Consider the following 13,705-nt stretch of genomic DNA (forward strand, 5'->3'; position numbering starts at 1 on the left):
GAGCACATACCAGGTACTTTTCAACTTTGGGATCTTGTGGTAAACAAATTGGACAATGTTCCTGTCTATCAGAACTTTTATTGTAGTACAGGAAAATCAGAAAATAAAAATATACAAGCAAAATACATACAAGTGAAAAAGATCAGACATAAACAGCATGAAACTAGAAGTCATGTTCCCTCTCCTGAAATGTCAGTGGTTGAATTCACAAAAACAAATACATCACTATATCCCCTAAACCAAAAATCCTGCTCTGGTTCCCTCCCCACTTTGGTCAGGAAAAAAACTGTCACAAAGCAAAGATCAGTTACCCTTATATGAGGGCTTTTTGATTTACTGATTTGTATGATATGAAAATTGATAATTTAATGAAATTAATTAGAGTTATGTTCAGTAATGAGAGCCCTAACATTTAAAGTAGGGGAAATAGCAAATCAAAACTACAATGAGATATCATCTCACACCAGTCAGAATGGCCATCATCAAAAAATCCACAAGCAATAAATGCTGGAAGGGGGTGTGGACAAAGGGAACCCTCTTACATTGTTAGTGGGAAAGTAAATTGATAAAGCCACTATAGAGAACAGTATGGAGATTCCTTAAAAAAACTAGGAATAAAACTACTATATGACCCAACAATCCCCTTGCTGGGCATATACCCTGTGCTGTGCGCTTAGTTGCTTAGTCGTCTCCAACTGTTTGCGACCCTGTGGACTGCAGCTCGCCAGGCTCCTCTGTTCATGGGGCTTCTCCAGGCAAGAACACTGGAGTGGGTTGCCATGCCCTCCTCCAGGGGATCTTCCCAACCCAGGGACTGAACCCAGGTCTCCAGCATTGCAGGTGGATTCTTTACCATCTGAGCCACCAGGGAAGCCCAAGAATACTAGCGTGGGTAGCATATCTGTTCTCTAGGGGATATTCCCGACCCAGGAATTGAACCAGTATCTCCTGCATTGCAGGTGGGTTCTTTAAAAAGACACATTACCCCAGTGTTCATCACAGCACTATTTCCAGTTGCTGGGACATGGAAGCAACCTAGATGTCCATCACCAGATGAATAGATAAGGAAGTTGTGGCTTCCCTGGTGGCTCAGAGGTTAAAGCATCTGCCTCCAATGCGGAAGACCTGGGTTCGATCCCTGGGTCGGGAAGATCCCCTGGAGAAGGAAACGGTAACCCACTCCAGTATTCTTGCCTGGAGAATCCCATGGATGGAGAAGCCTGGTAGGCTACAGTCCACGGGGTCGCAAAGAGTCGGACACGACTGAGTGATGGAACGGAACGGTAGATCTGTACAGTGGAATATTACTCAATCATAAAAGGATCACATCCGAGTTAGTTCTAATGAGGTGGATGAACCTAGATCCTATTACACATAGTGAAATAAATCAGAAAGAGAAAAACAGATATCCTGTATTAATGTGTGTATATATATATATAGAAAGATGGTACTGATGAACCTATTTGCAGGAGAGCAGTGGAGTCACGGACATAGAAAATAGACTTGTGGACACACAGGGGGCAAGAGAATTGAAAGAGTAACATTGAAACACTACTATATGTAAAATAGATAGTGGGAATTTGCTGCATGACACAGGGAGCTCAAACCCAGTGCTCAGTGATAACCTAGAGAGGGGTGGGTTGGTGTGGGAGGTGGGAGGGGGAGGTTCAAGAGGGAGGGGACATGTGTATACCTCTGGCTGATTCGTGTTGATGTGTGGCAGAAACTAACACAATATTGTAAAACAATTATCCTCCACATAAAAATTAAAAAAAGAATTTTTAAAAAGTAGGGAAATGATTGAGAGTAAGTAATTGATTCATTTAGTTCGTGTCTATTGATAATATTAAAGTCCATTAATTTTTTCCCTCTTCAGAGAATGTTTCAACTATCTGAATGGAAAACAAACTTCTTTCGGAGCATAAAGTTGACCTTGTCTTTCTTAACCTTAAAGCCTCTCAGTGTCCCCACATCTTGTTCACAGTAAACTACCTCCTCAGCATGAAGTCTCCTGTTGATCTCTCCAGCTTTGCATCCTGCTACTCTTGTGTTGTGTGTTCTAGCAGTTGCCTTAGTTACTTGACCACACTGTGCTATTTCACACCTCTGAGCCCTTGTTTTGCTGGGGAATACCCTGTTTCCACCTGGTGAAAGTCCTGTAAAAGCCAAGCTTCATGGCCTGTGTACCCACTTTCCCCCTGTTCCTTCATAGTTTATTAATCCCTCCTGTGCCACTTTGTAATCTTTTGAATATTGGACTTTTCATGAAACGGTGTAATTATTTAAAGAGATGTTCAAATCCAGTAATAAGTTGGAGGTACTTTGACGGCATTGTTTATATGTTGTTTCTTAATGATTGTGTATTGTGTGGAATAAATAAATGAATTACCATAGGAAGCCACATTAATTAGAGACTAGAATATATGCTCCTTCTAGTGACTATAATAAATAAGCAGAGAAATTGAAAAGTGTCAGTATCACTCTCTTCATGTTAATTGGAATGTCTTCTTAGTTCATTTAAGTTTGCAATATAATATATGAGTTCTTTTGGTTAAAAAACAAAGTGATATACAACTTAACTGAAATAACTGTAAACATTTAGGGTCTTCCTAAAGCAGGTTTTCATTTCCATTAACAGAATCCAACATGGCGGAGTCTTGATTTTGGAATAATGCCCGACCGTCTGGATACATCTGTGTCTTGTTTTGTGGTGAAGATATGGGGTGGAAAGGAGGACATCTACCAGCTGCTGATTGAATGGAAAGTCTGTTTGGACGGGCTGAAATACTTGGGTCAGCAGGTAATTTTTAGACTGTCAGTTTCAAGTAGTTGTCCTCTCCAAAGAAACCATCTAGCTTTTTTTGTTGAATTGTCAGATTCTATATAGAGAGACCTTTTATGATTGTTTACTTAATTACAGAAATTTGAACCATTGAGAAATTTAAAAAATAACTGAAAACTTTTAGGAAGAACTGCTTTAAGCTGCTAATTTAAGAGAATCTTGAGTGGGGTGGGCAGTAGGAAAGAATACGCTTTCTTATAGTACTCTGCTTCTTCTGTCATGCTGGATATTTCCCCTAGAATCTGAAAAATAAGTTGAAAATAAACACCTCTCTTATGACCAGTCGAATAGGGTTTTTCCAAGAATAAGAAGAGCTACTGTTTGTTGAACACAGGGATGACAAATGCCTGGCTTATCTACTGCTACCCATTCCCCATGATTGATGTAGCTGACTGAGCTATCTGAGCTCAGAAGTAGCTGTGCAGTCTTTTCTAACACAGTGTTCCAGAATGCACCTAGCAACATGCCAGAATTGCATATGAAATGAAACCTATTTGCCATTCCCAGACGTAAGTAACTGCAATTAATGTTTATGACAACCTTGTGAAAGCTGGTATTATTGCCCATAGTTTCCTGATGGGAAAATTGAGCCTCAGAGAGTTTAAGAAACTGATCAAGATCACACTGATAGGTGGAGCTGGAATTTATATGAGGCCTGGCTGACTTAAAAATTCATTCTCTTTCTACTACACTGCTGTATACATGTAGTCCTTGGTAACCACTTATCCCACACTGGAGTAAATGCCATTTCTATTTTGTGATACCTGTGGGACTGCTGATAAAGGCAATGCCAAAATGTTAGTCGTATCTGCAAACATCCTTCTATTTCTTAATATTCAGTATATACCATCTCGTAGACAGTTCTCTCTATATATTTTTCAGATTAAAAAAAACCAACAAAACAACTCTGCCCTTATTTTGCACACCATAGTTTATTTTGTCTTCTTGGATAGAGACCAGAACAAGGCATGCAATAAATATATTCCTTTACTAAATTCTAACCTGCTCCAAATTCTGTTTTATTTTTATATTTTTTTCTTCTGTTTTAGGACTGATCTTAATTAAAATGCATGAAGTAATGACTTTGGCTTAGGGTCATTCTTTTAGTCCCAAATGCTTGTTGCCTTTAGCCTGGCTAAAGGCACTGGGGCACATGTGCTTTCTGTCTTCCTACATGCTGTAGGTGGCTCTTTGCATAGACCCTGTGCACAATGATAATAAGCACTTGTTTACATTTTGTTTGGGGTGGTGCTTCTTAACATTAGGATTGCAGAGCTATAGGCTTGTGGCGAAGTCTTTTTTGGCCAGAAAAGGTGGCCTTCATCATGTTTTTCAGTTCATACATTCCTTAGTTGGTTGTCTTTTCTAAAATACCCAAATGTACTTAGGTCTAACTTACCCTACTTTCAGAGAGTTAGCATTCATGTATCCTCTTAAAAGTTGGTATAGCAGAGAACAAGAGAAAGGGAAAACATTTTTCTAAGCCAATTAGATGCTTAAAGTCACCTTTGAAATAGATATAACAACATACTACTAAAAATCAGATATAATAGAGTTACAGATTTTTAGAGGAAAGTGAGGCTAAGCTGTATTAGGTTAATAGCCAGAATCACTTAGGTTTATTGATTGGTCATCTCCTTTCTGACAGGCATTGTTCTTAGTGTCAGTGATCCAGAGATGAATAAGATAAGGTTCTTAGGATGGTAAACTGATGATAGATAAATACCTGCAAAGAGAGCTACGGGAGTATGTTTAAGAGGTATTTAGACAAGTCTTTGGAAGGACTGATGCTAAAGCTGAAACTGCAATACTTTGGCCACCTCATGCGACGAGTTGACTCACTGGAAAAGACTCTGATGCTGGGAGGCATTGGGGGCGGGAGGAGAAGGGGACGACAGAGAATGAGATGGCTGGATGGCATCACTGACTCGATGGACGTGAGTTTGAGTGAACTCCGGAAGTTGGTGATGGACAGGGAGGCCTGGTGTGCTGTGATTCCTGGGGTCGCGGAGAGTCGGACACGACTGAGCGACTGAACTGAACTGAACTGAACTGAGACAAGTCTGCATAGGGTCAGGGAATGAATGACTTTTGAATGAAATTTTTTTACAAGTTAGGGTTTTTTGAGGTAAAATTTACATACAATAAAATTTATCCTTTTAATGTATACATTTCAGTGCATTTGACAAATGTATGAAGTACCACCACTACAGTGAATAATGCTGCTGTGAATAATTAAATATAGGTCTTTGTGTTGACATAAGTTTTCATTTCTCTTGAATAAATGGAATTTCTGGGTCTAATGGTAAGAGCTGTGTTGAAATTTGTAAGAAACTGTGAAACTTTTCCCAAAGTGACTATCATTCTGCGTCCCCATCAGCAATGTATGAAAGTTCCTTACTTTTGTAAGGACTTACTATTGTCAGTCTTCTTAATTTTGGCCATTCTGATGGTATGTCATCCTAATTTTGATTTCACTCTACACATGGACATCACCAGATGGTCAACACCGAAATCAGATTGATTATATTCTTTGCAGCCAAAGATGGAGAAGCTGTATACAGTTAGCAAAAACAAGACCAGGAGCTGACTGTGGCTCAGATCATTAACTCCTTATTGCCAAATTCAGACTTCAATTGAAGAAAGTAGGGAAAACCACTAGACCATTCAGATATGACCTCAATCAAATCCCTTATGATTATACAGTGGAAGTGAGAAACAGATTTAAGGGACTAGATCTGATAGATAGAGTGCCTGATGAACTCTGGACGGAGGTTCGTGACATTGTACAGGAGACAGGGACCAAGGCCATCCCCATGGAAAAGAAATGCAAAAAAGCGAAATGGCTGTCTGAGGAGGCCTTACAAATAGCTGTGAAAAGAAGAGAAGCGAAAAGCAAAGGAGAAAAGGAAAGATATAAGCATCTGAATGCAGAGTTCCAAAGAATAGCAAGGAGAGATAAGAACGCCTTCCTCAGTGATCAATGCAAAGAAATAGAGGAAAACAACAGAATAGGAAAAACAAGAAAATTAAAGATTCCAAGGGAACATTTCATGCAAAGATGGGCTCGATAAAGGACAGACTTGGTACGGACCTAACAGAAGCAGAAGATATTAAGAAGAGGTGGCAAGAATACACAGAAGAACTGTACAAAAAAGATCTTCATGGCCAAGATAGTCACGATAACGTGATCACGGACCTAGAGCCAGACATCTTGGAATGTGAAGTCAAGTGGGCCTTAGAAAGCATCACTAGGAACAAAGCTAGTGGAGGTGATGGAATTCCAGTTGAGCTATTTCAAATCCTGAAAGATGATGCTGTGAAAGTGCTGCACTCAATATGCCAGCAAATTTGGAAAACCCAGCGCTGGCCACAGGACTGGAAAAGGTCAGTCTTCATTCCAATCCCAAAGAAAGGGAATGCCAAAGAATGCTCAAACTACCGCACAATTGCACTCATCTCACACGCTAGTAAAGTCATGCTCAAAATTCTCCAAGCCAGGCTTCAGCAATATGTGAACCGTGAACTCCCAGATGTTCAAGCAGGTTTTAGAAAAGGCAGAGGCACCAGCGATCAAATTGCCAACATCCGCTGGATGATGGAGAAAGCAAGAGAGTTCCAGAAAAACATCTATTTCTGCTTCATTGACTATGCCAAAGCCTTTGACTGTGTGGATCACAATAAACTGTGGAACATTCTGAAAGAGATGGGAATCCCAGACCACCTGACCTGCCTGTTGAGAAACCTGTATGCAGGTCAGGAAGCAACAGTCAGAACTGGACATGGAACAACAGACTGGTTCCATATAGGAAAAGGAGTACGTCAAGGCTGTATATTGTCACCTTGCTTATTTAACTTATATGCAGAGTACATCATGAGGAACGCTGGGCTGAAAGAAGCACAAGTTGGAATCAAGATTGCCGGGAGAAATATCAGTAACCTCAGATATGCAGATGACACCACCCTTATGGCAGAAAGTGAAGAGGAACTCAAAAGCCTCTTGATGAAAGTGAAAGAGGAGAGTGAAAAGGTTGGCTTGAAGCTCAACATTCAGAAAGCAAAGATCATGGCATCTGGTCCCATCACTTCATGGGAAATAGATGGAAAAACAGTGGAAACAGTGTCAGACTTTCTTTTTTTGGGCTCCAAAATCACTGCAGATGCTGATTGCAGCCATGAAATTAAAAGATGCTTACTCCTTGGAAGGAAAGTTATGACCAACCTTGAAAGGATATTAAAAAGCAGAGACATTACTTTGCCAACCAAGGTCCATCTAGTCAAGGTTTTTCCTGTGGTCATGTATGGATGTGAGAGTTGGACTGTGAAGAAAGCTGATTGCCGAAGAATCGATGCTTTTGAACTGTGGTGTTGGAGAAGACTCTTGAGAGTCCCTTGGACTGCAAGGAGATCCAACCAGTCCATTCTAAAGGAGATCGATCCTGGGTGTTCATTGGAAGGACTGATGCTAAAGCTGAAACTCCAATACTTTGGCCACCTCATCTGACAAGTTGACTCACTGGAAAAGACTCTGATGCTAGGAAAGGTTGGGGGCGGGAGGAGAAGGGGACGACAGAGAATGAGATCGCTGGATTGCATTACCGACTCTGTGGCCATGAGTTTGAGTGAACTCCGAGAGTTAGTGATGGACAGGGAGGCCTGGCGTGCTGTGATTCCTGGGGTCGCGGAGAGTCCTACACGACTGAGCGACTGAACTGAACTGAATGATGAAATGATGTTTTACATTGAGAAAATGTATATTTGTTCTCAGTCCTCCACCTTTTTCTTTTTTGTGTGTGAAATGTTTGTTCAGATCAACCATTGGTAACATTTTGATGCATATGATTTTAATCTTTTTCCTCTCGAGGTATATATATGTATAAAATATTTTATGTTTGTAAAATTTTTGCATTTCTGCTAATCTTGAAACTGAATTCATAGTGCTTTCTCCTTTTCTGTCATAAAATGGGACACTTCTTAAAATTGGTTTATAGTTTTCATTTTAAGTTTATTATAGCAGGTCCATCTTTTGGTATCATTGTATTAGTTGAGTAAAGATACAGGTTAACAGGAAGCATGTGATTAATTCTGCTTTAGTAACAGATATGGCAGGTATGGAAGTCAGGTAAATGTTCACAGGAATTTTCTGCTGCTGACTTTGGCCTTTGTATCTCTAGCTAGAGAAAGAAAAGATGAAATATTCTATTCTGGTAGTCTTTGTTCTTTCCCCCACTTGAACTCTCACTTTAATTCCTCATTGCAAAAGCAATTAAAAAACATTTTAGCCACAACTTTTTCTGATCAAGTAATCAAATTTGTTTTTATAGACTTGAAACTGTTTTGAGTTTTTAAAAATTCTTACTTCAATTTTGAAAGTTTTATTCTTCCATTTTCAGATGAAGTTTAATTTGAAGTAACACTGACTGAAGCTCAAATCAGTTGTATTTAAAATAGTCGTTGGCAGAAAATAATTGGTAGACTTTTAAAGGTTTTGGGGATTGAATATTATCTTTAGACTGTCTTTTTGAAAATAAAAAATAGTATTAACCTTTTATGTTTTTTCTAGGACTTCAGTTTTTTTAAAGCACTGGCAGACTAGTTAAACTGTTATTTTTTAAAAATTTTATTTATTTTTGACTGAATTGGGTCTTTGTTGCTGTGCATGGGCTTTTTCTAGTTGCAGTGGTGATTGGGGCTGCTCTTTATTACGTTATGGTGCTTGGGTTTCTCGTTGGTGTGGCTTTTCTTATTGCAAAGCACAGACTCTAGGGTGCATGGGCTTCAGTATTGAGGTGCATGGGCTTATTTGCCCCAAGGCATATGGAATTTTTCCAGATCAGGAATTGAACCCATGTCCTCTGCATTGCAGGTGGATTTTTAATCACTGGACCACCAGGGAAGTCCTGAATTGTGTTTTCTTTGAGAATAGAGAATGTATAGTATGCCTCTTAATCCCCTGTGCTTAAGGAATTTGCTTTCTGTAACAACCTCAAGAAGTGTTTGTGGAAAATGTGTGTGAATGATGGTGCCTGTGATCTCATGTGATGATTTTGTGAGAACTTTGACTAAAACAGGAAACTCTAAATTGATTACCTTGTCTTATGATACGCAGTTTGTTTTCTGCTGGCTTGTTAGACATAGCCAATTATTTTTCAACACTGAAGTAGGTCCTGTCATTTTCTAATCACATTAAAACTTAATTGGAATGAGATGAACTAATAATGTCTTTTCCTCCTCTCTTAGATTCATGCCCGCAACCAGAATGAAATCATTTTTGGGCTGAATGATGGCTATTACGGTGCTCCATTTGAACATAAGGTAAGAGGATTTGCATGATGCTGTGAGTTTTGTTAGTGCAGGTGTGCACTGATACATCAGGCAGAAGCTCTGTGTAAATAGAATCACGTTTTAAGTGTAAGTTTGTTGTTTATTGTGGCTTTGGGTGAAAACGCAGTTTGTAACTGCACCCATACATCTTTTCTAAGTCCATATTATGTTAATTTTCCTAAAAGAAAATCTCAGCTGGCTGTTTCTAACAATTCTTTAGGGGTTAAAGAAGAATAGCAGCTTTTGATTAAATGTAATACAATTTCATTAAATGTTTCAGATATCTTTTACAATCTTGAATAAATTTAAGAATCCTGAGGCAAGTTATATTGTAGTTAGTTACAGTATAGTCTTTGCTGTCTCTGTATCTAAAGGTGATTAGAGAAAGGAGGAATTTATTTTTACTAAGTGCCTGCTCTCTGTGGTACCATGTTAGGTGCTTCATGTTTTTTATCCTATTTAATTTTAGCCACAAACCAGTGAAATGAGTTTCTCCATGGTTTCCTTGGTGATCATTTTTATGTGGAGGATAATGCTATTGCTAGGATGCTGCATCCATTCAGTGGCTATTTATTGAGCTCCTGCTATACATCAGCTACTGTGCTCTGAGTGCTAAGGGTACAGTGGTGAGCAGACAGATTTCCCTGCTGTCATGGAGTGTGTGGAGCAGACACACACTGGTAAAGTAACCTAACAGGTAACTATATAAACGTAAATGGGAAGAGAGCACTGAGAGAACTAAGGAACTGGAGGAGGACCAGCTTTGTTGGAGGCAGGTGCTATAAAAGCATGTGATGAGGATCTTACCTACTCTGGTGGCTCAAGAAAGGTCTTCAGGACTTGACTTTTAAGGTTACATCCTGGGGATGAGTGGAAGCGAACAGTGTGGAGAGAGTAAGGGCTGAATAGGGAGATCCTTCTGAGTAGCGGTGGGTAGTGTTGGAAGGCCATGAAATGCTAGAGGAAGTGGTGAGTTTTAAGGGACTGAAGGAAGGTCTGGGTAATAAGGGAAGATGATACCAGATGTGGCTGGAAAGGTCGTCAGGGACCACATAACAGAACCTTTTAAAAGATTTTATCCGAAGAGCAGTGAAGTGTGTTGAAGGATTTTTACCATAAAAATCCTAATTAGATTTGTGTTTTAATAATTTCACTCTGACTGCTGTAAGGACTGATTTTAGAAGAGGCAAGAATGTATGTGGGAAGACAGTAAGAAGGATCTTACTTGTAAGTGTATCAGGTAAGAGATTTGATACTTTGGAACAGGGTTATGGTAGAATAGCAGATAGATTTAGGAAAGTTTTAGGAGGTAAAATCATTAGGGCTTGGTTTGAATTTAGGGTAGAGGAAAGAGGAAAAAAGGTGTTAAGGATGACTTTTGGGTTTCTGGCTTAGATGAAGTAACCAGATGGATAAAAGTACCAGGCACTGAGAGAACTAAGGAACTGGAGGAGGACCAGCTTTGTTGGAGGCAGATCGTGAGTTGAGATTTGATCCTACAGACTTTGAGAATGCCTCAAGATAGCCCTGTGTGGGTTTTAAAGGAGACATTTGGATTAGATGAATCCGGAGTTCAGAGGAGAGAAGCAAGATAGAGATATAAATAGCAAGATATAACAATGGCAAATAGTTACTGAAATCATGAGTTCAGATAGGATAGACCAAAGACAAGCAGTACTTAGTGAGAAAAAGGGACTTGGTAATGGGCCTGAGGGTCTCCCACTTTTAAAGGCCAAATATGGGAGGAGATGTTGTAAAAGGTGGCAGAGAAGGAATGGTGAGAGATGGATGAGGAAAGGGGAGTGAGATCTCTTGTGGAATCTCAGGCTAAAGAAAGAGAGGTTTTTGTTTTGGTTTGATTTTGAACCAAACCAAAGACAATGATTGATGAAATCAGAGAAATTTAAAGAGACATTCTTTGCTAAAACAAACAAAAAGCAAGATAATAAACATCTCTGAAACAAATGGAATAGAAACACAAAGAAGTGGGCAGAAGCATTTGATATAATTGGCTGAAAGATGGGCTTCTCTGGGCAAAATGAACACGAAATGAGCATAAAAGCTGAGATAGAGCTCTCCCTATTACAAAAGGAGGCTGGAAAAAGATATCTTAGGGACACCACTCATCTTTAAGGATAATTTTAAAAGGGAAAATCTTAAAAGCTCATTGAGAGAAAGGAAATATTACCTATAAATTAGACTGACACCAGACTTCTCATCAGCAACAGTAGATTCAAGAAGAAATGTATCTTCAAAGTGCTGTTAACTGTTAACGTTCAATTCTATTTCTGGTAAGCATTCAGTAAAGAGTGAGGGTGAAAGAAAGACAATTTTAAGTACCCGAAGACTGAAGGTTTCTATCTATACTTCTGTCTATACTGAATGTGGTAGATAAAGAATTGATCCCAAAGAGAAGATGTGGGATATAGCAGCAAGTAATAGCAAGGTGTATAAAAGTGGTAAAACATCAGTGAATTTGGCTAACTACTGACAAACCAAAAAGCACACAAAAACTAATTTATACTGTAAATGATAAAACAAATCACCACTGTTGTTCAAAGTGGACCAGAGCTAGTCTAGAACTGTCACCAGTCTGTGGTAAGCCAAGTAGAAAAAAGTGAAAGTAAGTGTTTTTAAACTTTTACAGCCATTTGACATTATTGTGCCTTTTTATTGTATTTTATTAAAGTATCAGCTCACAGTGGATTGAAGGAAAAGCAGCTGACCCTTCTCCACAGAGAGTCTGAGGACTCTGTTTGCTCTAGACAACAATAATAAGGTGAGGGAGGCTGTTTGAAGAGTAAGACTCATTGATTTGTTCGGGAGGAGGCTAGAGATAGTAAACAAGTTTAAAATTTCTTATAATAGCTTGTGGTTAAGTGTGCTTGGTAAAAATGTAAAGATACCTACTCCAGTATTCTTGCCTGGAGAATGCCATGGATGGAGAAGCCTGGTAGGCTACAGTCCACGGGGTCGCAAAGAGTCAGACACGACTGAGCGACGGAATGGACGGATGGACAGACCTACCAAATACTAAAAACAATATAGATTTTTAATTGGCAGAGGGAAAAAAGGGAATATGAGGAGTAACAAACTTTGTCAACTTGATAGGAGTCAGAAAAGGAAAACAAACAGTAAACAGAAGCATGGGGTACAATGATAGAAATAAGTCCAAAAATGCTTATAGTCACAGTCACTGAATATGGATAGAATGTCTGTGGTTGAAATATTTCATGAAGGGTTAAAATATTCTAAGGCAGCAAGGCTTTAAGAATGTATGTTCTATTTGGAAGATGAAAGGTTACTTGTAAAGCTATCACAAGGAAGCATGTTTTAAAGCAACTTTTTATTTATTTTTAAAAAATTTTTATTTTTATTGGAGGCTAAAAAGCAACTTTTTAAATGGTGACTAACGTTTTTGTTGACCAGTTCTTCAGCATTCCTGGTCTTTTACGTTAGCTGTAACCAGAAACACATCTGATGATGATGTTGCTGTTAATTCTTCCTCTGTCCATGTTAAAGTATCTACAGCCACCATGGTCCAAAAGTTGAAGCTTATTTGCTCAAAACTTTTGCCTCTTTGTTTATCTGCTTCTCAAAAAGGATTTACTCATTTCTGTTGCGTTGTTAGGAATCTCGTAAATCTCTCAGCTTTTTACTGTGTTGGATGAGTATTCAGCCTCACTTACAGGGATGTGTTTGGAAACTATTTAATATATTTAAACTAAAATATACCATATTGTTTCTAGTATTTGGTAGGTATCTTTACATTTTTACCATGCATACTTAACTTTGACTAAAATATATACTGTGGATCTGAATCCTTCATTCAGTAACTTCTGCTGGCATTGTTAGGGAGTGACATCTTATTAATTTGGGATAGTAAAGTTTCATTTATTTGGCATACAAATATAAACTCTTATATATTGAACAGCAATGCAGACCAAAAATAATTGAATAAATTATAATAAAAATCTATTTTTAGTTGTAAACTTGATTCATGATTTTTTTCTGTCCGTACATATCAAGTACCTACTATATGCCCATTGTTAAACTAAGTACTCTGGATTGCGGAAATGTTAGGTGCACCCTCACCAACATTTATTCTTTTACCTGAGATAAAGTAGCATTTTTTCCAGAAGAGCTCCAATTTACAAATAGGTTTAGTTTGAAAAATTATTTTTGATGTCAGTTGTTTGGATCTTAACACAGTGAGTTATAGCAGAACTGTAACTAATTTGAAAGAACCTTAGGAAGAGGTTGGTGAATCAGGCTAGGTGACAGGGAGAGATGTTTCCCAGGTGGATTTTGCTACTGGGAGGGCAGTTGGAGGAGCATGGGGAATGAGAGGCTGTTGGGGCAGTTCTTGATCCAGTAAGCTGGAAACTTTTCAGATTCCTGTTCAGGAGTTTTACCTTTAATACAGACGTATAAAGTTATCATTATCTGAATTTCTTTTTGGCAACAACTTTTCTTTTTGGAAGAATGCTGACAGCTGCTTGGGTGAATGGACACTCCTAGTGGTTAAGAATATGGGTG

At 38.7% G+C, this 13,705-nt stretch overlaps 1 protein-coding gene across 3 annotated transcripts in view; it reads left to right on the forward strand.

Moving 5' to 3' along the window:
• UVRAG (UV radiation resistance associated) overlaps nucleotides 1–13,705 on the forward strand; it is a 323,717-nt gene that overhangs the window by 54,196 nt on the left and 255,816 nt on the right. For all 3 annotated transcript variants that reach the window (XM_055423714.2, XM_055423715.2, XM_088843195.1), the window contains 2 exons: nucleotides 2,639–2,800; nucleotides 9,083–9,157. In XM_055423714.2, the coding sequence (XP_055279689.2) occupies nucleotides 2,639–2,800; nucleotides 9,083–9,157 (237 nt within the window). The remainder of the gene's footprint in view (nucleotides 1–2,638; nucleotides 2,801–9,082; nucleotides 9,158–13,705) is intronic.

Source organism: Moschus berezovskii, chromosome 14 (genome assembly GCF_049115385.1).
Source record: "Moschus berezovskii isolate FMDL1 chromosome 14, NW_MosBer_1.0, whole genome shotgun sequence".
Taxonomy (NCBI): domain Eukaryota; kingdom Metazoa; phylum Chordata; class Mammalia; order Artiodactyla; family Moschidae; genus Moschus; species Moschus berezovskii.